This window comes from Nicotiana tabacum, chromosome 6 (genome assembly GCF_000715075.1).
Source record: "Nicotiana tabacum cultivar K326 chromosome 6, ASM71507v2, whole genome shotgun sequence".
NCBI lineage: Eukaryota > Viridiplantae > Streptophyta > Magnoliopsida > Solanales > Solanaceae > Nicotiana > Nicotiana tabacum.
The window spans coordinates 109,341,864-109,369,723 of NC_134085.1; the positions used below are offsets into that span (position 1 = coordinate 109,341,864).

At 37.6% G+C, this 27,860-nt stretch overlaps 1 protein-coding gene across 4 annotated transcripts in view; it reads right to left on the reverse strand.

Moving 5' to 3' along the window:
- The window catches only part of LOC107832087 (exocyst complex component SEC10b-like), a 29,708-nt gene extending 2,231 nt beyond the window's left edge, over positions 1–27,477 (reverse strand). The window contains exons 1-22 of one of the 4 annotated variants that reach the window (XM_075255130.1): positions 26,946–27,477; positions 19,878–19,978; positions 19,533–19,772; positions 19,373–19,447; positions 18,909–19,010; positions 18,502–18,552; positions 18,280–18,385; positions 16,598–16,717; positions 12,220–12,311; positions 11,774–11,939; positions 11,613–11,689; positions 11,186–11,284; positions 10,996–11,086; positions 6,130–6,215; positions 5,348–5,521; positions 4,136–4,189; positions 3,791–3,919; positions 3,583–3,675; positions 3,327–3,473; positions 3,043–3,140; positions 2,654–2,738; positions 1,111–1,169 (exon numbers count right to left, since the gene is read on the reverse strand). In XM_075255130.1, coding sequence (XP_075111231.1) covers positions 1,111–1,169; positions 2,654–2,738; positions 3,043–3,140; positions 3,327–3,473; positions 3,583–3,675; positions 3,791–3,919; positions 4,136–4,189; positions 5,348–5,521; positions 6,130–6,215; positions 10,996–11,086; positions 11,186–11,284; positions 11,613–11,689; positions 11,774–11,939; positions 12,220–12,311; positions 16,598–16,717; positions 18,280–18,385; positions 18,502–18,552; positions 18,909–19,010; positions 19,373–19,447; positions 19,533–19,772; positions 19,878–19,973 — 2,240 coding nt within the window. In that variant the 5' untranslated portion in view covers positions 19,974–19,978; positions 26,946–27,477. Of the gene's footprint in view, positions 1–1,110; positions 1,170–2,653; positions 2,739–3,042; positions 3,141–3,326; positions 3,474–3,582; positions 3,676–3,790; positions 3,920–4,135; positions 4,190–5,347; positions 5,522–6,129; positions 6,216–10,995; positions 11,087–11,185; positions 11,285–11,612; positions 11,690–11,773; positions 11,940–12,219; positions 12,312–16,597; positions 16,718–18,279; positions 18,386–18,501; positions 18,553–18,908; positions 19,011–19,372; positions 19,448–19,532; positions 19,773–19,877; positions 19,979–20,331; positions 20,473–26,945 lie in introns of those variants that run through there. The other 3 variants (XM_075255131.1, XM_075255133.1, XM_075255132.1) reach the window with 3 other exon arrangements.
- Between the last annotated feature and the right edge of the window lie 383 nt (positions 27,478–27,860).

The window sequence follows — 27,860 nt, forward strand, 5'->3', positions numbered from 1 at the left end:
TTGAGTGAGAAGCAGATGTTGGTGAAAAAAGGAAGTTGAGTTCAAGTTTGGAGCACATGGCAAAATATGACGCCTATCACAAATTGAATTAAGGATAAGGATGTAGAAGTAAAGCGAGTTGGGGGATTAACTCAATAGAACTTATACGAGGAAATGAGACAATCAATGTCACTAGTGCCATAGGCTTCACAAGAGGCAAACAGATCCTTATTAGGGAGATCAAAATGGTCATGTGGGTAGAGATAGTTATAGTTTTGAACAAGTACATGGTACGGGAAATGATGAAGAAAGGATATCCTAGAGTTCGCTTTAACTTAAGTTTTAGTTGTAGTAAATACATATTTTAAAAAGAAGGAATCTCAATTGATAAAATTTAATAGTGGGGATAACCATACTATGTCCTTACAAGAAGACGTGATAGAACCATGTGTAAGGATGGTAAGGTTATCCCATGAGAAGCGATAACCACCAGACATAGACTCTTGGTCTCTGACAACTTCAAGCACTTTATATATATATTTTATAATGTTGGACTGGGATGAGCTTAATTGGAGCGACATGGTTAGTGAGGATTCATATAGCTGACCCTAACTTGCTTGGGATTGAGATGTTTCAGTTGATGTCCTAGTTGAGCAGTGACTGCGTTTTCCAGAAAGTGTTTGTCCATGCACAAATTTTGCATTCTCAACCCAAGAATGATCCTTGCAGCATCAGTACACAAGTTGATGCCTTGATGAACACAAAAGGAGATGATAGTAATCTCTTATCCGGCTTTCAATTTATGAGCAGAAGCTTCACAACTATTGAACTTCAGGAAACTAGATTCCCGTCTGGTTTACAATCGATCAAAAAGAGACTCTATTTTTCTTTATTTCTAATAAGTTGATTTAACAGACATCCGAATTTTCTTTCTTGGCTCTATCGCAATGCAAATATTTGCTAGAAGATAGCTTCCCGAACTCATTGAAACTAAGGGGAGTATAAGCATTAGCTTACTCTAGGCAGGGGAATAATTTTTACCATGGATCCTACGAGTCACTATGTCACTTTTGCAACTCCAATTTTACAACTTAAACAAGCAGCTATAACAGCATTAGCGAAAGGAAGTACCTTGCATTAAAAGTGAATTTTTGCCAATGATTAAGCAAGCCTTTGTGTAAACGATTCCCCTATTAAAAGTAAAAAATACACCAAATTGTTAGCAGAAATTTTGATTCAAAGAGTAATACAAATAGGAAAAAAATGCAGATAATGTAATCAGCTGAATTTATGAATGCAACAGAACACATTGTGCACAAAGCTCTAAAACAGTTGTTGATCCACTAAGGCCTCATTTGTTTGCACTTAATGGAGGTTTGAATCCTAATCATTCGGATCTCAAATATTAAGTGCGCTTGTTTTTTAAGTCCGAATCTTAATTAGTCAGGTCTTAATCATTAAGTGTGTTTGTTTTTTTATTTCCCAACCACTTAATGGGTCTGAATAGGTCTTATTGATTAAGATCTATAACAAAGACTTAATTTCATTAAGACGCTATCATCCACATTCACTACTAACCGCCGACACCGCCCACCATTATCACCTATACCACCATGCACCATCCAACCACCATCATACTCAACCACCACCACCAACCGCCACTGAACTCAAACACCACCACTGACCACCACCATCCTCGACCATAGCCGCCACTGCTATTATTATCGACTACCATCACCCCCAACCCCACCATCATTGATTACCACCACCGCCACCCCCATCATTATCAACTAATGCCACCATCATCATCCTCAACAACAACTACCCACCCACCCACCTCAACTACCACCATCAACCACCCCACCACCATCATCAACCATAGGTGTCATGGTCCACCATTATAAACTACCACCACCTATCACCACCTTCCTCAACCATAGCTACCACTACCAATCACCACTAACTACTACCTAAAACCACCACATCAATCAAAACCACCACCAACCACCGCCTCCAGTCGGCATTCATAAGTGCCACCTTCAGCCATCACCACCACCAACTACTATATAATTTTTTTAAAATATTTATTAATAGAATATTAAATTAATTAGTATTTTATTTGACTTTTCTATTTATCAATTGTTAAATAAGAAAAAAATTAAAAAAACAAACAGTCTTAATCATTTAGTATTCAGATATTAATATACATCTTAAATATTCAGATGTGTATTCAGATTCATATCGTTCTAATCTTAATACACATCTTAATATCCAGATGTGCATTCATATTCAGACGTTTAAGCTTTAAAATAACAAATGAGGCCTAAATATTAACATGTTCCTGACAATCCAAAAACAGTTATATAGGCGCATAGAGTAAATATCTCCTTCTGTTTTAAAATGCATGTTTGTCAGTTCAATTTATTTGGAGGTTCCATTGGATAGGAATTTTAGAGTCACAGGCTACATGGTCATTTCAATAGATCCATGTACCTAGACCAACAAAGAAAAACAAATCCCCAAAAAATAAATCATTAACCAGCTGGGTCAAGGATCACTTAGCGTAACTTGTAGCCTAAAGATTGGGCAACTGAAAACATAACACAGAGGACATTGCCAGCAGTATGGGGTCAGCTAGGATAAAGTATAAGCAGAAACAAGAACAGGATTATACCAATTCAGCCAGGAAAGCTTGTTTGTTAAGCCCTTCCAGTGCTGTGAATGCCGATTCAAGCACCCGCGAAAGGTACGCGACAACTCTGGTAAAGGGAGAAGCCGTAAGAAATAGGAAATATCCTTCAGAATTTTTTTTTAAAAAAATAAAAAAAATTCAAGAGGTCCTGATATGTAATACGAAGAAAGAGATAAGAAAATATATGAAAGGCCAATTCTATGCTATCGGAAACTTAGTACTTTGATACATTCTTGATTTATTGAGAATGGCATGTTTTGATTTTTTTCAAGGCAGTAAAGTAATAGGCAAGCTTAATATCCTTCCGAAGATCATATTTTTATAGCTTCTCTATTCTACATGACATAAGTAAAGTTTTAACTAGTTCAGACTTTGAACAAGCTTGTGTTGGCCGATGGTCAGGGGCAATGCCGTCATCAGGTGATCGATAATCTGTGGCTTTTTGTTCAGTTGAAAGTATGCGTTCCACCTGAGAACAGCCAAAGAAAGTGTAAGCAAATATCAAAGTACAACTCTGATTGGAAGGAAACAGAATAGAATCTGGGAAATTCAAACAGACTGGTGGTGACTATTGTGATGGTACTGCTGAGGCCAATTCCCACATACAAAGCCTAGAACAACCCTAAAACCAGATAAAATGTTTTGAATCACAGACCTCTGCCATAACAGTTTCAATGCACTGCTGAAGCCCCTTATAAGCAGCACCCTCAGCACTTGACATAGCTGTAGCCATTTCTTCACAGGAAGCAGCATGCGCACCATCCACAGGTAGTAAAAGCCGAGATATAGAGTTTGCGAAATACTGAAGAAAAGGAGTTCAAAATGAACATTACAAGAGGCAACACAAGATTGTGTTATTTCTCTAATCAAACAAGGATTTTCACAAGTCCACTAGCATCAAACCAACATACTTGCTGCACAATAGCCACACTGCTCCCACAACGTTGCACAGCAACCATGAAAGATCTGAAACTGCTTTCACCAGCCGCAGCTGCTGCTTCTGCCTAAATACCACAAATGATATGCTTAAATCAGGCAAATCTATGAAAGTATAATCATCTACAGTGAAAATTTACATAAACTTCAGATAGTAATAAACAGGAATGCCAAAGTAATTACAGCAGAAGCGGCTGCAGCAGCTACCCTTCGACTAACGCTAGTTCCAAGCACAAATCTTTCCCTTAAAGAAGCAGCCTCGGTAAGGCTGTCTCTGGCTCTTTCAAGACCTTCAGTTATGTATATACTAACCTGAAAAAGTTTGAACAAGGCAGGTAATGATATTGATACCACATAAAAAATGAAAATAAACCCAATCTCCCAGAAAACTCATATTGAATTACAATTTTTACCTTTCCAAAAAAAAAAAAAAAAAATCAGTAAGTTACATACTCCGCATGCCAGATGAAAGTAATGTAAATACTGCCAGCAGAAACAAACTTCAAAATAGAAAGGTAATGAACTTACTTGATCTAGAAGGCATGTAAAAACAGCTCTTACATTTGCAGCAACTGCAGCAGGCTGTACAAACAGACTAACAATCAATTAGTTCAATCCTGTAAGGTCTGAAATGAATCAAGTTAGATCAATATCAATCTCTTAGGACAAGGTGCTGTTCGAAGACCTTTGCACAAGTCTACAAGAAACGGACAACAAAATATTTGATTACTTTACTCCTCTAACATGACCAATAAACTTGTCAGAAGAACGTTCACATTGCCTTTTGCGGACAAAGAACATGACATCTTCAAAAGGACGTTAAAAATAAGCATAACACATGTAAAAGTGATGGAAAACAAAGAATATCTTTTACATACGCGCCAAGTTTATCAACTTTTTGGAAAGTGATAAAAAGGACACCCCTATTGTCACTCCAAAAAACGCTCCCTAATGAACTGGACAATCAGTGGATTTCTACCAACAAAGAAAAAAGTGATAATCTGAATAAGGAATTTTTAAATCGACTTGAAGTTCTAGACAACAACTTTCTAATTTTTGCTTGTGGATAATTAGCATACACATTTCAGGAAGAATTGCCTCTGTTCGCTAAATAATTTAGTTCGTTCTAACAGAAGACAAAGCTACGTGCACAAAGAAATCAATGAAGTTCAGAGTAATACAGATGAAGTTAGCATGCCAATCTTTTCTACATCACAGTTTGCCGAAATATATCGGATAAGCCAGAATGAAATCCTTGCAACAATAAGTGCAAGAAAAAAAAAAAAAAAAAACTAAATTTTATCCTTGATTCAGTTTTTCTATAAAGAAGGAAACTAGTAAAATTACATTGTTTCCAAGTATCTGGTATCTCTTCCCACTTCTACAGCAAATTTCTCTAAAAAGCATCATGATGAGGACAAGAAAGACTGCATCTCCCTCCTCCTCCCTCCCTCTCTCTATCTCTCTGAATAAAATGAAATAACCACTGGCATCCACTCTCGAACCCTTCTCTCACTATCAAGATTTATTACAGAGAGTCCGTCAAACCGAAAAGGCTACATATGAAATTTGTAAATTCACTGAGCATTCAGGCACAACGCAATATATATTTTTTGGATCTTCCACTAAGCTTAATTTTTTAAATCAAGAAGCTGTTCCCCGCCATCTTGGAGGTATTTGCATTCCAAGAAAGAGTAAGTTGTAGCTCGTGCAACATCTTGAAACATATGTCACATATACCTGTGATGAAAACAAAGTGCATCTGGATACTGCTTCTTCATTCCAACGCACAAACTCTGTCACCACAGTGACAGAAATTTGCTGGTGAGAGGATGCCATTGAAGCACCTTTTGAGCGTCCAATTGTTCCAGATGACTCAGAGGATTGCTGGCCTTCAGTACGCAGCTCCTCCATCTGCAAAGTGTAACCAAAGTGTGTTTACACTAGTTCATGAGTACATGTCAACATAATATGTTAAAGGTGGAAAGCTTCCATAAACACTGAGTTAAACAGCTTGCTGCAAGTTCATGCCACTAATAACGATCTTTTTCTGCTAAGGTTGTACCTCTAGAAGCTCAAGATTTTTTAATGGTTTCCAGAAAAACATAAGTGAGTCAGCTAAACTAATGTACTTAATGTAAATAGATTAGGTTAAAATCCACCCAAAGTCATCCTATTGCAGCTTATTTGGTCTCTGCAAGGAAATAATTTCAAGATTTCACAGAACCAGCTAACATAGCAAGTTGCCAGTCAATAAATCTGTTGTCTTTCTCTTTACAGTGCTTCAATCTCCATTTAATTTATCCTCACAACCAAATAAAATATTGGATAGCAGACATGTTAATATTTAGAGTGTTATTTCAGCAGTTATTTACCTCTATGGTGTAAAAGTCTCTTCTTAAATTTTTCTTCTGCGACTTAGAGGATGAAAAAAAGGGCAAAAAGAAAGAGAGGACTAGATAGAGATATATCCTGAGGTTAAGATGATAGAGATAGACCACTAAGAGACAGACTGTCCCAACCTTAGCTTTGTAAAGTTGTCTAAGAGAGGCCTGCTCATACTCGATGTATATGTCTTTGTGTGGTAGAAACAGAGATTCCGTTAACCCTGTAACAAGAGGAAAAAACTACATGAGAATGTAACGGACATATACCAAAGGCATAATCAAGTATAATAGAAAAAAGGAAACAGCACCTGCTTCTTTCGAGACCATTTAAACAGTAGAAAATTTCTTCACCAAAAAGTGTTGCAGAACAAATATTTGATTTTACCAATCAAATATTCTGTACTTTTTTGGAACTCAAGCAGACGCAAAGACTAACTTAGGATAACACAAGAAAGGACAGGTTTAAGATTTGGTATTTACATCTACATATTCCCCATTGTAGTTTAGTTCTATACTTCAGATAAACACTCAGCAACTAGGACATTATAATTGATCAATGTTAGAATGTTAAAAGTTAGAAATAAAATATTAGAAGTGTCCAGTTCTAAAGTAGGATATTGTCCAACATTGGAAAGATAACATGCGCATAACGTGGTTAACACCTATAAAGCGGTGCTTCTTTTATTTATCCAATCATTAAATCATCAGTATATCTCATCTCTTATCTTTATTTTCTCACTAGATATCAATCCTCTTCTAGGTAAAGATCTAGGTAGCTTCTGTCTACATGGCAGGTCAGCTGACTAATGTTTTTTACTCTTTCATAATTTTAGTACCGTGCCCGTGCTCGTGGCACCACTCACTCTTAATTTTGGTGACATTTCGGCCTACCATCCTTTATTGACCATTCCTGCAGTACGTGCCCTCTCTGATTAGTGCTTCGACAGCACAGTGCCTTTTGCCGGCAACTGTTCTAATGGTACTGTATTTCTCTTGAGGTGACCATTTCAGATCATTGTGCCTCCTTTTCGATTATCATTTGGCAGTACCATGTCTCATTCTGATGACTGTCCCAGCGACACCCGCGTCTTTCCATACCATAGTTCTAGCATAAATTTTTCCACAAGATCCCCAAGACTAAACCTTTTCCACTAAGATTCCAATAATCATAACTTTTCCGGCAATTGTCCAGCAAGATCTCTGGCAACCATATCGTTGATCAAGTACTTTATACTTTCATAATAAGCAAACTCAAATTGGTTTTCCCACTTTAATTTCAAAGGGACATGTCAGGTGTTAGAAGTAGAATATTTTTTTTTTGATAAGGTAAAATTGTATTAATCAAAAGGGAGAGAACTCCCGTATACGGGAGGTATACCAAAAAGTAGAGAATTTACAGCAGAATATGATTCACTACAAAAGACGCCCAATTTTCTATACAAGTAGGGGCTATATGAGTGCACCAAAAAGCGATCAAAGATAAAAGACTATTCTTAAGATGTGAAAAAGGAGACTCAATCCCCTCAAAAGCTCTCCTATTTCTCTCCCCCCAAACTATCCACATGAGAGCTAACGGAGCGAACTTCCACGCCTTTTGCTTTCTTCTCCTACGGAAACTGGCTCAACCATATAACATTTCCTTTGCAGAACTTGGCATCACCCATTGAACACCAAAAAGATTCAGGATTGCCCTCCACAAAGCCGAGGACACAGGGCAATGCAACAAAAGATGATCAACTTCTTCCCCTGAGCTTTTACACATGTAGCACCAACTAACAAGTGTAATTACTCTCTTTCGCAGGTTTTCAGCAGTCAAAATCACTCCCCTCGCCGCTAGCCATGCAAAAAAGCACACCTTCGTGGGCGCCTTAGGAATCCAGATCGAGGAGTATGGAAAAGTGGCCTCCTCTCTCACCAACATGCTCTGGTAAAAGGACTTTACGGTGAACAAACCATCGCCACGCAAACCCCATCTCCAAGAATCACCAGATGGATGGGGCGTGTCTTGCCCATATAGCAGTGTCAACAAATCTTGGAGCTCCGCAATCTCCCAATCTTGCATGTTCCTTCTAAATGAGAGGTCCCATACTACCCCCCCTTCATGCTCCTTACGAATTTGTTGAACCACCAATTTCTTCTGGTTTGAAACCCTGAAGACGTGGGGGAAGGAGACCCTCAGTATGATTCCAAAAGCTGATTCTCCTTTCATCTCCCACCCTGTAAGTGATGTTGCCACTGAAGGCTTCCCATTCTTCATGATGCTCCTCCACATGCTACACCCGAAAGGTGCTATGATTGCCTTGGTCCTCCAACCCCCTCCCGTGGAATCGTACTTTTCTACTATGACCTCCCTCCATGGAGCATGCTCTTCTACCCCGAATCTCCACAGCCACTTCCCTAACAAAGCTCTGTTGAATACCCTAAGATCTTTTACTCCCAAGTCCACTCCACTTCTTTTGGGAAGTGACTGTCTGCCAATTCACCGGATGAAACTTTCTAGTTCCATCCGCCGCATCCCAAAGAAAATTCTTTTGAAGCCGCTCCAGTTTTTCTGTGATGCTCACGGGAGCTTGCAACAAAGACAAGTAATAGGTGGGCATACTCGATAAAGTGCTTTTAATAAGCACTTCCTTACCGCCTTTAGACAAGTATCGTTTCTGTCAGCCTGCTAATCTTTTTTCAAACCTTTCGATCACTGGATTCCAGACCGTAGTATCCTTATGCGAAGCGCCCAATGGGAGACCAAGGTAAGTAGTGGGAAGGGAGCCCACCTTACATTTGAGAATATAAGACAAAGCATCAATGTTAGTAACCTCACCCACCAGGAAAATCTCACACTTGCCGAGGTTGATTTTGAGTCTTGATAATATCTGAAACCACTGCAAGACTTGCTTCAGGTAGGTCAACTGATCCATATCGGCATCACAGAAGACCAGGGTGTCATCCGCAAAGAGCAAATTAGAGACTCTTCGGGCACTAGAGCACCCCGATCGGAGCTGAGAATCCTCTCAAGAAGTCACCGCCCGCCGCACGGTCCATCATTTTACTTAGAGCATCCATCACTAGAATGAATAGCACGGGGGATAGGGGGTCACCTTGCCTGAGACCCCTGGAGCTGCCAAAGAAACCACACGGGCTACCATTAACCAGGACAGAGAATCTGACTAAGGAAATGCAGAACTTGATCCATCCCCTCCATCTTGCCCCAAACCCTATCTGCATCATAATGAAATCCAGGAAGCCTTCTCAAGGTCCAACTAGCATAGTAAGCCGGGTTCTCTATTTTTCCTTCTGGAATCTATAAGTTCATTTGCCACCAAAGCAGCATCCAGGATTTGCCTACCTTCCACAAACGCATTCTGGGAGGACGAAACAGACACGTCAAAAACCTTCTTGAGTCTGTTGGAAAGCACTTTAGAAATAATCTTGTAAATGTTCCCCACAAGACTAATAGGCCTGTAGTCTCTTATACAAGATGCACATTCTTTCTCAGGCACAATAGTGATAAAAGAAGCATTGATGCTTCTCTCAAAAACACCATTCACATGGAAGTATTCAATGGCTTCCCTCAACTCCCCCTTGATGGTGTCCCAACAGAGCTGGAAGAAGGCCAAGGAGAAACCATCAGGCCCGGGGGCCTTATTACCAGCACAACTCGACACAGCCTCGTGCACCTCCTCCTCCTCGAAAGCCCTTTCTAGCCGCTCATTGTCTCCCTCCCCTATGTGGTTGAACTCTATTCCCCCCCCCTTCCCCCAAAGTCGGCCTCCAACTAACTTCCTCTTTGAATAAGTTCTCATAAAACCCCACTATCGCCCCTTTTACCTCCTCATCTCCCTCAATCCTCACCCCATCCACAACTAAGGACTCTATGAAGTTTCTCCTTCGATTGGCAACCGCCACCCTGTGGAAAACTTAGTATTCGAATCCCCCTCCTTTGACCAGAGCGCCCTCGATTTTTACCGCCAACTAGTCTCCTGAGCTATTGCTAACTCGACTAATTCCCTCTTAACCTCCCCCAAATATTAGAAGTGTCAAGTTCTCACATAAGATATTGTCCAGCATTAGTCGAATTTATATGTGTATTATCATGGTTGACACCTATAAAAGGTGTATTGTGTATTTACCATAACATCAACTCATCAATATATCTTTTCTCTTTTCTTTATTTTCCAACTATCAATAGCTAGAGAAAACAGATAATACTTGGAATGAAAGAAAAAAATTATTAAAAAGGAGAAAAAGAACAAGTGAGGGATTGTCCAAGACTTCAGCTTTTTGTCATCAACCTATTTCTTAGTGATATATAACTTTTGGTGGTAAGGAAGGAACTCAAGTTTCTTCAACAATCGTTATTTACCACCAAGCTTCACTAGCCATGCGGTACCTTCTTTTTTCCCATTCAATGGTAGAAGATATCCGGTCTTCCTTCTTTTGCTTCTACCTCCAATTCAATTAATTGATCTTCTTCCTTTACGCCAGAAGGGGGGAAAAAAGAAAGAACAACTTTATCATCTTTCTTCCCAGCCTAGTGGACCAAATTGATTAACTGCTTATCCTTCTGCCATTCTTATATTGTTTTTTCTGCTATCTTCAGTGTCTTTTCACCTCCTCTTGACGAGGAAATGAACGTTCTGCAACGGAATTGAGGTAAATCTTCTATTTTACATCCAATAGCAATACCTTATTCTTATTGTGTAGGGCTTTAGAGATTTGTCACAGCCCTTATTATTTCTGCATCCTAGTTAACAAAGTGATTTCAGTGTCAAGACACTTTAAAATTTTCCATTAAAGAATACTTATAATTTTTTGGCTTATACATGTCTCCATAAAAGTACATCCTCAATATATCATTTTGAAGCAATATGTAATCCAAATGAAAAGCAGTTATGTACTGTGTACCAGTGTTTGTATTCTTCACTTGGAGGTTCCAGCACATTCACACAACAAAAAAGTTAAAAAAGATGTTTGCGAAGTTGAGATGATGGAAGGCATTTCTACCTTCAACATCCAAGTCGCCACACCCTACCCCACGTAAATCTCTTGCAAGCTCCTGTGTCTTCTCATATGCCACGGCTAGCAATCTGAGATACTGAATGCACAAAAATGAACAGGAAAAGGATCAATTAGTGGGTCATTCTTTCCCTGTCAATCAGCACCTTAGAAGAAAATCTCTTGTCATGTTACTCACTAATATAAGTCCTCCTTCTTCCATGGGAGGTGCGCTGACAAGAGACGGCTTCAGTAAGAGTTTCTCAAGAAGCTTTGGAACACGATCCTCCAAAACACGCTGAACAACCACCACAGATTAGTCACTAAATCACAATTCACAAATCACAATACATTTTTTGCAGTAACGCATTTAGGCAATCATTTTACTTGAATGGCAACCAGAACCAATACAGAATAGCAGATGACGTGGAGGAAGCTCAAAACATTAAATAGGGAGCAACGTTACAGAAAAATCAGTGAATATTCATCGGAAAGCATGTTGGTCATATAACAAGTCAAGAATTAGCAAAATCACTCTGATATACTGGAAACATCATCGCACCAGAGGAAGATAATTCTAGAACTAATCTACCTCAAGCACAACGCCAGTAGTAACCCACCCATACCTGAACCAGTATTGACATTACATCGTTTGGGGAAGGAAAAACGGCTGCAATAGTGGCTGCTTCTTTCCGCACAGTCTCTGAAAGTAAATCCAAGGCGTCAGGAGGCATGTACTAAAAAGAGAACCACTGTTTGATTTTCAGATCAATTTGTCATTGATAACCTGTAATCTCTTTAAAAATTGAAGAAAGACCACGCGCGACATTGCTAGGGCTGGGCTGGGCACCCTGATCTCCAAGAACCAATTCAGCATCTGCATTCATGACCTCCACATCGAACATTGGACATAATCCCACATAGTGTTGCATAGCACTGGTACCCCTATTAAACTGCTATCCAAAAGTAACACGTCAAAAGCTGAATTTTTTTCTGAAATGTAAATAACCTAGAATATGATATTTGACTCTAAGTACACAATGGAAACATCAGATGGTTCAAAAGAGAAGCAACCAATGGGGATCAAGAATGAAAAACTTAATAACCACTTTGTAAAGCTCCAAGCTCTTTTTCTAGATTATGATCAACTCAACTTATTTTCAATAGGACTTTACATATGGAGCTTTAACCAGAGGAACAAAACTATAGGTCTACGTGATTTACTTGGTTTACCTGCGACAGAATTTTTGCACATTCCCGCATTGTAGACAACTCCCGCTTCTGTGAAGCCGCATCAAATCGAGCTAGTAACCTGTTTTCCAACTCTACAGGCACCAAATACGAAGAAACTTAATATGTCCTTTAACAAAAAGCAAATACTATTAAATTTGTAGGTTAGAAGGCCAGTAAGAAAATAAAGACGAATAATAAGGAGAGTCCTCACTTCTTTATTATTTTCCCAATCAGTAAGTTGCCAACGAATTTCTATAAATGTTATCTTCTCAACATTATCACTCTACAAATCGTGCATGCAATATATACTATCAATCAATCAACTACTTCTAGATCCCAAATATGAATCCTCTGTATCTATTACACTCCATGTCTCCATCAGGCCTATTTCTTTTCAATACAAGACAACCTGTCTTTTAGGACAAATTAAGGGTTATCTAAAGGTTCTCTAGATTGCACAATTACTCTTACATGGACATATATGTCTCTAAATAGGATAGAGAGGCTTTTGACGACAAACCTAACGCAAGTATAACAACAACTAAGTCTTAATCTCCAAAGAAGAACTGCATAAAGAAAACAAGGATGAACAGACAAAAAGCTGCCCGCATGAGAGAACATAAAACCTTCCTTAGAATTACCTAAGACAGATCTTAAACTACAGTACTATGTGTCTGCTTCATAAGAGACACATGAGAAAAGAGGTATTTCATACCCAAGTAATGGTTCCTAATTCAGTTCATACCAATATCACTTTTTTCTTAATAAAGAACACCAGACAAAACCAATGATTGCTAGTTCAACCTCAATGAGTTAAAACAGATACATAAAAACTCAATCAATTTTGTTGGGTAATTCTTCAATAAAAAGGGATAATTTCACATAAGAACAATTGGGCTCCCCATTTTTCAATTTTATAGCCCATATTTTAATTTACAACCAACTAGCCCAAAAATAATAGGCTAAGATTCAACATCCAACTCTAATAGGTTCTCAAAATTACCATTTAATTTTTAAAAAGGATTGCTCAAGCTTTTAAGTTAACTTTCGAATTAGTAATTGTGACTCAAATATTAGTTCAACAAACCAAATCCATTTGGATGGTGAAAATTAGATTTTAACAAGCTTAAATATGTGGATTTAAATTCCGAATTTGATTTTGTGAGAAATTTGGAGTGGGTGTTATTTAGACTTGTTAGAAATAGTATAAGGAGGTTGTATATAAAATTTGAAGTCATTTAATGGAGATTTGGACTGGTTTTGAATAGGAATTGCAACTGAAAATCGTGAAAGAAGTTCTTCTACAGACGTTTGTATAAAGGTGTATAAAAGTGTATAATAGTGTATACGATGTGTTTATACACTCATATACACTATTATACAAGATTATACATAATTATACAAAAAACTGACTTCGTCTTCTTCCTTGCGTTTTTTCTGAAATTTAACTCAAATCTTGCTCAAATCTACTCCAAATCACTTCAAATTTAAACTTTGAACTCCTTTTGATATTTTCAATCAATTGGAACAATACTCAATCCAAACAACTAAGAATTACAAGAAATTCTATTTTTTAAACCAAAGCTTTTAATGCCCTTTAATGGTGGACTTCTACTCTTCAATTTTTTTACATTGCAACCAGGTGCTATAGGGGAGAAGCAGTAATGGCGGATGGCCCCTTGAAGCATATGTAAAAAAAAGTGAGAAGAAGAGAGAGTGAAAATAATGGTTGTGAGCACAGATTTAACTCCATAGCTTTTAGAAGCAATGGTTGTAAGAACACATATTTTGAATTTGCAAGAGCTAGTGTTTTCAAAATATGTACAATATAGGCTAGGTGGGGTAAAACTTAAAAACATGGGCCATTTTTTGTTATGGTGTGAAGTCATGTGTATTTTCTTGTAATTCTTTCGAATAAAAACACCAGCACTCTTAGCTACATCAATTCAGGCTTACACGGGGTCCATACTAGCATATATATATACACACACACACACCGTGTCTTTTATTTCCGTATTGATGTCAGTAGTATCTAGGCCAACTTGCAGACACCTAGATTAATCCACTGAATACCTGTTACCTTCAAACAGGCCATCTTATTAAATAGAATAGAAATTGGAGAGGGTGAGTTGAGGCTTGCCTTTCACAACATTTAGTTTTGTGCCATATAGAGTTGACAGTCCAACAAATTTGTATGACACTTGGGATGGGAGAGGGGGAGTTCATTGGGATGAGATTTAGAAGCAACCTTCAAGATTGAGAGATAGGGGAATTTCAAAACCTGGTCGAGCTACTGTGCAGGCAGCATGCACCAGAAGCAATATCAGATTAGTGGGGTGTGTGTGTGTGGGGGGGGGAGCAGGGATTGTCTATTCATAGTTAAGTCTGACTACCAAAGTTAGTGAGAGAGAAGTCGAGCTTCCCACACCTGTCAATTCGGGTCCCAAGGGCGTCTATGAAGGTTTGTCTCTTCACGTGGTTCGCAGCAAGGGGGAGTGATACTAACAGCAGAAAACCTGAGAGATAGGGATCACTTATATCAATTGGTGTACCATGCGCATATATTTGGGTGAAGACGTAGACCATCTTCCGTTAAATTGTCAGGTGGCTGCACATTTCTGGTGGGTGGTTCTAGATTGGTTTGAAGTACAGCGGGTGATGACGGGAACAGTGAAGGAGGCATTACACAATGGAGCTTTTAGAAGGAGGAAAAGAAGACTGAAGGCATGGGATGTTGTTCCATTAGCCCTCATGTAGGAAAGAGAGGAACAAGAGATCGTCTGAACGGTTTGAAATTTATTTTGTAACATTAAAAAATAGTCTCTTGTTCCTAGTATCTTTTCGCTGCACCCAAGAATTTCCTATAATAGAAGATGGAGTGTGTAGGTTCTCTATTATTTGTGTACGGCTTGTATACGGAAATTCTCCATCATTAATAAAACGGAAAAGTGTCAAATATATCCCTCTACTTTCATAAATTGTTTAATTATACCCTCCGTTATACTATCCACCCCTCAGAGCCCCTATGGTTACACTTTGGGGCCAGATATACCCTTATTTTAGATGGAGTGCCACGTGTCACTACCAGATTAATTGACCCATCCCTTTTTTTTTTCTAACCCGATTCACTTAAAAAAAACACATTACCTGGCCCAAAGTCCACCCCATTGCTTCTCCCTCTCACCTCTTTTCCTCCTCTCTTCTCACTGTTGTAACCATTTCCTCCTCTCTTCTCACTGTTGTAACCATGGCGGAATGTCCACCAGCGAACTCACCAGAAACCATGGAGAACCTTTAGATTTGTCACCTCGCACTTTTTCTTCCCCTTTCTCTATACCTACAAACACATTTACACAGAGATCTGGAGAAATACATACAAGAGACCGGAGATCTGAAAGTTTCGGCTCCAGATTTTACTGGATTTGACCGGAAATACATTTTTCTGGCGAGTCATTGCTCTCTTTTCTCATATTTTCCTTTTCTTTATCAAATCCGTCAAGAGGAAAGTTGTTGATGTTTGAGGTTGCAAAGACTGCAGCCAAGTGAAAGCTGGTGGTGGTTACACATTGAACATTGCTAGCAATGTTACCGTAAGGAGCACTATTCGAAGGCTTAGGGAGCAGACTGAGAGCTTGAGTCATTTAGCTGCTTATTGAAATTTGAATTCGAAATAGTCTCCACTGTTAGATATTAAGAGAGCTTGAATCTTGATTTTGCAATTAGAGAGCGGGAATAAGTACTGTGTTTGAAAATTTTGGTTTAGCCTAAGCATTGGAACGATGTTCCCAATGTGATATGTCCAGGAAAAAAAGGGTTATACATACTGGTTTTATGTCCATGCTTAGCATTATTTCTAATTAATAGTAGGACAATAGACTTGCAAAGATTTGTCACCTGAGAGAGACGATAGTACAATGTTACAGTTTGTATTAACTATTTTAAGCATTGAATTGATGGGTTTCAGAAGAAATCACAGTGAGGCGAGGGAGAAGAGAGGAGGAAAAGAGGTGAGAGAGAGAAGCTGTGAGGGTGGACTTTGGGTCGGGTAGTGGATTTTTTGAGTGAACCGGGTTAGGAAAAGGGGATGGGTCAATTTAATCTGGTAGTGACACGTGGCACTCCGTCTAAAATAAGGGTATATCTGGCCCCAAAGTGTAACAGTAAGGGCTCTGAGAGGTGGATAGTATAACGGAGGATATAATTAAACAATTTATGAAAGTAGAGGGATATATTTGACCCTTTTCCGTTAATAAAATTATTTACCCTGCAGAAGAAACATCAATTGCAGGATTTGAGATCCTTAAAGTCCGTCTTACAGCTCTAACAAAATACAACAAGTAGAAGTGGTATATAGATAAATAAGTTGCTAATTTTGTACCATTGCAGTATTCTTGGAGGTTGGCAACAGCAACTTCCAGCCCTCTACTCGCAGTTGCATTACCAACAGCTGATGAGATAGTCATGCTTTGTCTTCCAATATCATCCTCAGCAAATGATCCTGAAATAGTATAGATGTCAAAAGATAATCTTTATAAAAATCTTCGGAAAAAGAAGAAAATAAGTGCTAACATGAAAATCCCTTGAAAAATATTGTTGAACGTAACTGCAGCCAGAAAATACAATATTGTTACACTCTTGTATACCAACAAAGAGTTCAGTGTCGAGTCCATTTGTTTTATCTAAAGAGGAACAGCACAGAAATGAAGGATAAGATATCCTCCTCAAATGGAAACGAACATTGTGCAAAGTGCATGCATCAGTACATTTAAGATATTAAAAACCTAGGTCTAAAGTAAAACAAGCGATGAGGAGAATGAATAGTGATCAAGACAATTGGTCATTGACTGGGACACGCAAAATCCAACGGTCAAACCAAACCACTCTCAAATGCCCCTCCTAGCCCTCAAAAAAGAATTTAGAACGGGCACAGAGCAGCAGGATATTCGCGTCAGCTATTCTGCTATGTCATTTGTCATACATATGATATGTTCCTGAGTAATGGAAAACATGTAAAGAATGCGAGCCGCTACACATTTTATGGCACCGGCCAAAACATTTGAAGTTCATAAAGTTTCCTGCATGATTATGAGATTAAAATACAGAGATACAAGATGTTATGTCAATGAAAACCTCATGAGGAGACAATGTGTTAGCTTTGCTTAGTCAAGGAAGGAAAATATCTAAATCAGGGTCTAGACAGGAAAAAGAGGACCCAGCTCCAGGCTGCTCGGGGCATAGCTGAAAACTAAAATAGGGAACTGAACAGGAAATAATGAGGAAAGACGAGATACATAGAGAATACAGAGATTAGGTTCAAGACACTGATATAACAACTCCACATCGGAAGCCAACTGTATAAACTGTATTATTAATAAGACTACAGATAAAAGCCAAATGACATATGATTATGATACAGAGGCTTAAAACTCAGAAGCAGCTAATTTTCTTAAGGGTCATTTGGTTTGCAAACAAGTCATACCGGGATTATAATGTTGGGGATTATAATAGGGGAATCATATAATAATGGGATTAGAGGATATACTTTTTTCAATAGACGTTTGATTTCTTTGGATTAAAAAAGGGATATATGGGATATGATATAAAACTTGTGTTTGGTTTTATAATAGATAAACTAGGATAAACTGTCATACCAATTTTAATCTTGACCTTCTTAAAGGACTTTGGGAGAAGAGCTTTGGAGAGGGGCACTTTTATCATTTGGTTGTTTTGCCCGGGGATTAGCTATCCCAGGATTGTTATCCTATATTGAATGTGGTGTAAAAATAATACCCAAATTGTGGTATAACTAATCCCAAGATTTCTTATACCAGAAAAACAACATCCACACAAACACGATCTTAAATAATCCCGCATTTTATCCCGGGATTCTTCTTCTTTTATCCCATGATACATCTTACTTTATACATTGGCTACTAGGTAATAAGTGTAAGGAGTTGGACTTTACAATTGACAGCTCAAATGATCATGGTAAAAGAATTTTTAGGTAAAAAAAGCATGATGTTTACCACATAGAATATTAAGGAAGCATATGGATCTTACTTAATTTTTGAGCAATCGAAGCAGCTTCAGCAACACGACTATCATCAGAGAATAACGGAGAAAGTTCCATCAGGTCTCCTGGACTGCTATTGAACTCCATCAAGTACTATGAAATGGAAAGCAACTTACACTGTCAGTTTCCACATGAGGATAGAAACTAGAATAGCCCTACATGCAAGGATTATTTTGCCGAATGCACGAAGCTAGTCATGAAAAGTTTACCTTTATGAGCTCTATTGTCTGACTAGCAACTTCTCTCTGAGCATCTGCACTCTGGACACAAACAGAGATTCAGTAGATATTGGACATACTAACAGCATTAAACAGCTCAGGAAATTAATCAACATGGACAAACTAATGGAGTTAGGTCTTAAGGAAAAATTTCTTTTTCTTTCTGCTCTTAAAAGTAGGCATTTCGTTATTAGTAGAAGGAAAGCAAAGTAAAAGGGGGAGGATACTGTGGAATTTCTGGAAGCAAACAAACTTGCACTTGGCCATAACGAAACACTTTCATTTGACCAATTGTTTATACTCCACATAAAACATCATACGAAATTAACCTTAATCAAGCATCAAAACAAGTGCTTACAAGACTTGCAAAAAGCAAAGAAGGAATTAAGCTGCTATACCTGTAGATGATCTCCTATTTTGGCAGCTGTTTGACCCACACTAGATATACGCAAATCCAACCGTGCAAAGCTATCAAACAAGCCGTCTACACCTTTTTCCAGCTGCACATTGCATTTTTCATCAAACTTAAACTGAGGTCTTTATCTAGGTAAAAAGCATCTCTTTTTTTTAATATCCCTAGAAGTACAAAGTGAAGAAAGAGACAACAACAGACCAAGTGGATCGATTCTCATTTTCATAAAACAAATTTAAAAAGTATATTGAAAACATTCCCCACATACTGTGATTTAAAATGTTACCTCGGCAGCACTTTGTCATTTATTTGCTCTATCAAGAAACTTACTCCATTAAAGGAGCAGATTGCACTAAAATGAGCTAATCCCCAAAACTATTTCCAGAAAAAAGATTTCCCTTAAAAGAACTATAACTTCATCTTATAATGACCACAGTCCAATGAACTAACCTCAGAAAGTGTCTTGCGGTGCGTTGTATCTTGGACAGCAACTTCCTTCTTAAGATTGTTAAGTTTCCCATCAATCTTTGATCAAATATGAAGGCATCAGATCAAAAACCTTCAGAAACAGTATTACCTCACTGAATACACATATAATCCTTTACTATACCTGTTTTCTGAGATCAACCAGTTGTTTACACGAATTCTTAAATAAAGATAATAAATCATCAACTTCAGGGAATAACGGACTTGACATTCCTTGTGCTGACTTTCCCGCATCTGGTGGTGTCCGCAAATTCCCATTTGGTAGAGCATCATGGCCTTCAGCTGCGTCTGATTCTTCTTCTTGATAAGAAGGTAATATCTCATTCACCAAGTTACCAAACAAGCCATCAAAGGAGAACTCCCCCTGCATTTATTGGGTAAAACACGCTGCTGTCAGTTAACTACCAACTTTCTAAAGCTTAAGTTGGCATAATCTTCCATACACATTATATGACATCTGAGGCGTCACCTTGAAATCATCTATGTCAAGAACAAGCAGATCAGAGTCAGCAGATGCAGAACTTGAAAACATGTCAACCCTCACTCCGTCTCTAGTCTCTCTCATCTATTCTGAGTCACAAGAAAATGGAACCAGAAATTATATCCGTCATCTTTGCTAAAAAACTGGATTATAATCATTTGACAAGCAGGATAACTAAGCTAAAAAGTAGCATAAATTTGGTGGTGTACAACACAAGACTGTGATCAGTCCTCATTGGTTCCTTACCAACAGCTATAGGATAGACAACCAAGGAAGAAAAAGGTAGCAACAAAAAAAGTGAATTTCTAAAAGTATAAATTATGTTAAAAAACCTAAAAGCCACAAGACATTCAGCAATTTCATTCAAAATTCAAAACTCAGATGAGATGTAAGTGTGTGTATTGGCCATTTCTAGTAACTATTGGATCTGCTCTAAACTAACCTTATACGGAGCAGGGACATATATCTGTTCCTTTTTTTCTTTCTTTTATCAGGTACGATAAGATTTCATTAACAATAACATCCAGTACATGCTTTTTTTTTTTTTGATAAGGAGCGTCCACTACATGCTAACACCTACAAGCTGTAGGAAAAAGAAGTTAGCTCGTAAAAACAAAATGATAAAGAAATGGACCTTGAGTCTAACTCAACCCAAAAGCTAGCTTGAGGTGAGGATTCTCCAAGCTATATAAGGAGACCAAGCCCCGCATTCCCATCCAATGTGGGAGACTCAACACCCCATGCACACCCAAGCCTGCAATTGGAGCGTGGACAATATAATATTGGGACCCAACATCGGTGAAACAAAGAGTTGGAATAGGTCCTCCTCTGATACCATGATAAAGAAATGGACCTTGAGCCTAACTCAATCCCAGAAGCTAGCTCATGAGGTGAGGATTGACCAAGCCATAAGAAGAAAGTCACCATCCCCATCCAATGTATCCCCTATAATTTCCTAGGGAAGGGGCATATATCTTTTCTTACATCACTTTCATCTCAATTCTGGCTTTTTCATTCAAAACAACCAATTGTTTCTTTTCTACCTAAAAGCACGCATCCCGATATTAGGGATATCAATCCGACATGCCTGTTAAAGAAGCAACTAAACATCTATAGGGCTATTACGAAATACGTTATTAGAAATTCCAAGATGATTAATGATTTATAAAAGGAAGACTTGATGCAACCCCTATCGTCGATGGGATAGCATATATGATCACAACAGCCAGATTAGTGGTGGACTATGGAGAGGAATTATTGGAAAACTTGAGTTCTCCGTATCCAATGATTCGATATCAGAAGCAAACCTTGATTTGGCATATCAGCTCAGTTGTCAAAGACTCTTTTAATGGGCTCTTAAAATTTTCACCTTGAAACATCTCTCGCCGTGTGAAGTGAAGGAGCAAGGAAAATCCCACTGTGATGAGCTCTCAACACCAAGATGTATATGACACGTTGAATTTGGAGAGGCCATTGGGTCAATGCTCAAGATGGATGAAGGGATAAAATTAAATAGTTTGGTAACAAATAGGGACATCCCAATTATGTCCTACAACATATTCTTTTGTGCTTCAAGAATGATCTGTGGTTGCACGTAAGCAATCTGATGAACTGATGCTTGCAAATATCTTGCCATTTTCGCAGGTTGCTCGAAATGCATTCCGATGCCAGATGACTTAAGCAATAGAATTGGGTGGATATATCAGTTAATGGTTCGTCCGGAAATTTCACGGAGAAGATCTGATTCTCCTCCTCCTCTACTATGTTTCTGCCACAGAGTTTTAAACTTTCATCTTAGATTAACCTTGCCCATTACATGTTGGTATTAGAAAATGACATGTCGACCAAGGACAAAGAAAATGCTTTGAATCCCCTTCACATGTTATGGTCATTTTGGATGGAAGAAATAGGAACGATTTTGAAGGTATTGAGACTCTTATTTGGAGATCAAGGGTTACATTTTATGTAACGTTGGAACATTTAGATGGCTAGTTCAGTAAGACCATCTTTACCAGCACCACCTTGCTGTTTCTGATTTTCATACATATGTAGGAGTCGGTTTAAGGGACATACTTCCTTCCTTGCTGCTCAATTCAAAGTGCAATAAGGTCATTGTTCGCTCCCCTTTAAACCTTCTAAGGTGGTTGGGAGCTTATTATATTGGTTAATTTCAAGTTTCAGCAATATCTTTTCTCTTATATACTTCTAGGATTACAAGTTTCGCGGACCTATTTATCTTAGGTCACAGAGCTTCAGTTTACCCTATGTTTGGTGAAAAAATTGGAAACCCAAACTAGAACTCGCAACTTCAGTAGATAATGCAGCTAATTCATTCCTCTTTTAAGAATTCGATACTTTTCTAATAAACCGGAGAACGCTAGAACCTGCACTTCAGTGGAAGTAGGTGAGATCTCATCACCTGGTTACAAAATATCAGAGCAATTATTAACAGGTGAAAAGCAGAGACACAGAATCCAAGTGAAAACAACTCCAACTAGCTCGGTGAAGCCCAGGCTATGCGCTTCACCTCGCTTTGTTGGCGCTTTACTTGTAGGCATTAAGGTGCTAAGGTCTGCGCATCTTCACGAACAGGTTTTGTCTTTAAGAGCACAACACTTGACAACAAATATAGTTGACGAAGTGATGCCTTATTGTTAAGAAAATGTCATGACTAAACTTTTAGTGATTAAGAACAAGAAATTAAACATTCAATTACTTCATTTTAACTGCATATATATAGTTCAATTACAGTTTTTACATTCTTTGTCCAAATATTTATTGTTTGTGTTTTCTTGCTCTTATATTCCTACTCTTATTTCTTCTCTATTGGCGCTTTTCTTCACTGAAGCCCATGCTTTTATTGCGATTGCGCTTAAATCCCCAATAGACTTTAGCACTCTTTTACGCTTTTCGCTTTTAAATACACTGAACTAGCAGCAACATGTACATGCAAATATAACAGCACAAATTAAAGAACACAAACTAGTCACAGAAACACAAGGTTATTCGGGACACACAACAAGTAATATCAAGATGTTTAATTTTTGTATAAAGCAAAATTAGAGACCGACTTATCTAATCCAATTTCAAGCAGGCACTCAGTCTAAAACAACGAAACAAAATCCAGTTGAAAATAAAAGCAAGAAAACTTCTTTGAAAATAAATAGCTGCAATTCAAACATCAACTAATGAAACTGTAATTATATTTTTATTAATGACTAGGATATGAAGCTGAATGGTATATCTCACAACAATGAACAAACACAGAAAACTAGAAGTATCAGATTCAAACGCTTCAATTGCAGAAATTTAATAGTAAAAAGGAAATGAAATAAATAAGAGCTGATTGCTAATACTATCAAGCTTAAACATCCAAGGTATTTTTATTTGATCTTATAGACCTAGTTGTAAAAAGTATGCAGGTAAATAATCAAATGCATAGCAACTGAATTGAGCAAGAAGTACAATTGAGTAGAGAAATTAACTCGCCTTTTTTCTCGTATTACAGAAATGTAGAGAAGAATGAATGGGGCAGTTTGCAGGACCACTAGCTCAATTGAAGTATGCTCTGTTTCCAGCTAATTGGCGATCAGGATGACCTGTCGAAAAATTCAGGATTAACAAGAAGTACAAGGAGAAGAACACGGTTTTCGTTGGAGTAGAGAGAAGAAGATCTCAACGATAGTAACAATGAACTTTTCTTTATATTTGTTTATTTTTCTCCGTTGTAAATTTGGATTGAGAACCTCAGGCAGCAACAAGAGTCATGGAGTAAAGGACAATTCAAAGTTTACTTTTCCGCCTGTTGGGCCGGGTTGGCCTGTTACGTGTTCTCTATTTTTCTTTTTGGAATGTAGAGCAAATCGGGCATTTGCATCTATACCCGTTTTTTGTGCCACATTTTAACCTGTGCCCACTTTGCAAAAAAATTACAAGTGTACCCGCTTTTTCGTATAACTTCAGCACACGGGGCTGAAGTAGCAAAGGCAATCACAAAAACTTCAACATTTTAGTAGTCGGGCCTGAAGTTCAGCTCTAGAGCTGAAGTTTTTGTTTTGTAACTCGCGAACTTCAGCTCTAGAGCTGAAATTTTATTTTATAGGTTTTTGTTTAGTAACCGGGAAATTTCAGCTCTAGCTGAAGTTTTTGTTTAGTAACTGGCAAATTTCAGCTCTAGAGCTAAAGTTTCCTGGTTACTAAACAAAAACGTATAAAATAAAACTTCACCTCTAGAGCTGAAGTTTTTATTTTATAACTGGCAAACTTCAGCTCTAGAGCTGAAGTTTGCCGATTACTAAACAAAAACCTATAAAATAAAACTTCAGAGCTGAAGTTCGCGAGTTACAAAACAAAAACTTCAGCTCTAGAGCTGAACTTCAGGCCCGACTACTAAAATAGTGAAGTTCTGTGTGATTGTCTTTGCTACTTCAGCCCCGTGTGCTGAACTTATACGAAAAAGCGGGTACACTTGCAATTTTTTTTGCAAAGCGGGCACAGGTTAAAATGTGGCACAAAAAACGGGTATAGATGCAAATGCCCGATTTGCTCTACTTTCCAAAAAGAAAAATAGAGAACACGTAATAGGTCAACCCGGCCCAACAGGCGGAAAAGTAAACTTTGAATTGTCCCTTACTCCATGACTCTTGTTGCTGCCTGAGGTTCTCAATCCAAATTTACAACGGAGAAAAATAAACAAATACAGTAAAGAAAAGCTCATTGTTACTTTCGTTGAGATCTTCTTCTCTCTACTCCAACGAAAACCGTGTTCTTCTCCTTGTACTTCTTGTTAATCCTGAATTTTTCGACAGGTCATCCTGATCGCCAATTAGCTGGAAACAGAGCGTACTTCAATTGAGCTAGTGGTCCTGCAAACTGCCCCATTCATTCTTCTCTACATTTCTGTAATACGAGAAAAAAGGCGAGTTAATTTCTCTACTCAATTGTACTGCTTGCTCAATTCAGTTGCTATGCATTTGATTATTTACCTGCATACTTTTTACAATTGGGTCTATAAGACCAAATAAAAATACCTTGGATGTTTAAGCTTGATAGTATTAGCAATCAGCTCTTATTCATTTCATTTCCTTTTTACTATTAAATTTCTGCAATTGAAGCGTTTGAATCTGATACTTCTAGTTTTCTGTGTTTGTTCATTGTTGTGAGATATACCATTCAGCTTCACATCCTAGTCATTAATAAAAATATAATTACAGTTTCATTAGTTGATGTTTGAATTGCAGCTATTTATTTTCAAAGAAGTTTTCTTGCTTTTATTTTCAACTGGATTTTGTTTCGTTGTTTTAGACTGAGTGCCTGCTTGAAATTGGATTAGATAAGTCGGTCTCTAATTTTGCTTTATACAAAAATTAAACATCTTGATATTACTTGTTGTGTGTCCCGAATAACCTTGTGTTTCTGTGACTAGTTTGTGTTCTTTAATTTGTGCTGTTATATTTGCATGTACATGTTGCTGCTAGTTCAGTGTATTTAAAAGCGAAAAGCGTAAAAGAGTGCTAAAGTCTATTGGGGATTTAAGCGCAATCGCAATAAAAACATGGGCTTCAGTGAAGAAAAGCGCCAATAGAGAAGAAATAAGAGTAGGAATATAAGAGCAAGAAAACACAAACAATAAATATTTGGACAAAGAATGTAAAAACTGTAATTGAACTATATATATGCAGTTAAAATGAAGTAATTGAATGTTTAATTTCTTGTTCTTAATCACTAAAAGTTTAGTCATGACATTTTCTTAACAATAAGGCATCACTTCGTCAACTATATTTGTTGTCAAGTGTTGTGCTCTTAAAGACAAAACATGTTCGTGAAGATGCGCAGATCTTAGCACCTTAATGCCTACAAGTAAAGCGCCAACAAAGCGAGGTGAAGCGCATAGCCTGGGCTTCACCGAGCTAGTTGGAGTTGTTTTCGCTTGGATTCTGTGTCTCTGCTTTTCACCTGTTAATAATTGCTCTGATATTTTGTAACCAGGTGATGAGATCTCACCTACTTCCACTGAAGTGCAGGTTCTAGCGTTCTCCGATTTATTAGAAAAGTATCGTATTCTTAAAAGAGGAATGAATTAGTTGCATTATCTACTGAAGTTGCGAGTTCTAGTTTGGGTTTCCAATTTTTTCACCAAACATAGGGTAAACTAAAGCTCTGTGACCTAAGATAAATAGGTCCGCGAAACTTGTAATCCTAGAAATATATAAGAGAAAAGATATTGCTGAAACTTGAAATTAACCAATATAATAAGCTCCCAACCACCTTAGAAGGTTTAAAGGGGAGCGAACAATGACCTTATTGCACTTTGAATTGAGCAGCAAGGAAGGAAGTATGTCCCTTAAACCGACTCCTACATATGTATGAAAATCAGAAACAGCAAGGTGGTGCTGGTAAAGATGGTCTTACTGAACTAGCCATCTAAATGTTCCAACATTACATAAAATGTAACCCTTGATCTCCAGATAAGAGTCTCAATACCTTCAAAATCGTTCATATTTCTTTCATCCAAAATGACCATAACATGTGAAGGGGATTCAAAGCATTTTCTTTGTCCTTGGTCGACATGTCATTTTCTAATACCAACATGTAATGGGCAAGCTTAATGTAAGATGAAAGTTTAAAACTCTGTGCCAGAAACATAGTAGAGGAGGATGAGAATCACATCTTCTCCGTGAAATTTCCGAACGAACCATTAACTGATATATCCACCCAATTCTATTGCTTAAGTCATCTGGCATCGGAATGCATTTCGAGCAACTTGCGAAAATGGCAAGATATTTGCAAGCATCAGTTCATCAGATTGCTTAAAGACAGATTTTACCGAACAATAAAAGTCTCATTCACATATCTACAAACATTTAAGTACATAATATTCTAACTAATCTAAATAAATACGTAGCAGATGATTAAGAAACTATTGTCATTCCACCTGTCTTAGGAACATGATTTCTAACACTAAAATACTTGTTGATAATGATAAAATAATATAGGTTCAAACTCTACAATCCAACTACAACTAAAAAACGAGATTAAAGAAGAAAATAAGCTGACCTTATGTGGTGCAGTGAACAAGGGCTTAAAGGTCGCTTCAGATCTACTCTTTTGGATTTCGAATTGAAGCTTGAGAAAGAGATAGAGTACAAAATATTAAATGTATAAATGTGATTTTTTAGATTCCAGAATGTCTTCTTCGGCCGAAGGTTTTAGGAATATTTATAGGAGAAAACGATTAGGGCTTTTGGGATTTGAAATTCAAAATCAAACGTAGAGGGGAGTCACGGGTTGCTTTAGGCTCCAAAAGAGTCATTTGAGAGGAAATCTCCATGGCTGACCATTCTTTTCACCATTTTGGTGAAGCTATGCTCTGTCATGTGGAAAACAAAGCAAAAGAGGAACTGGAGCTGGAAAGATTTTCTAAAAAAGGGGAAATTTCACGTGAGGAAGAGATAAAATTGAAAGATTTTGTTATTTTGACCAAAATTAAAAATGATGGTTATTTTGGTCATTGGGTTTTCCAGGGGATTCCTAGACTTGGGCTTGATGTTTTGGGTACAGGGAAAGGGATTAAATTTGGTAATGGTATGATTTCATGAAGGGTTGCTGAATGAATTATTTGGGGGAATGATCTGCTTAATTTTTTGGGCCGAAAATTCAAGCCATCTTTTCTTCTTAAAATTAATTTAATTGGGCTCCATGCCTTAGTAATTTGAACTCAATAAAAATACTTTCAACATATATAATATTAGATATTAAATAAATGATTAACTCAATAATAATCATATTAATGGTAATATTAATAATCATGCTAATAACAATGACAATATTAATAGTAGTAATAATAATAATAACAATAATAAATAATAATAATAATAATAATAATAATGACTATAATAGTAGTAATCAATAATTATAACTATAATAATAGTAGTAATAAAGGTAACAAATAAATAAAAAAGATAGAGCATT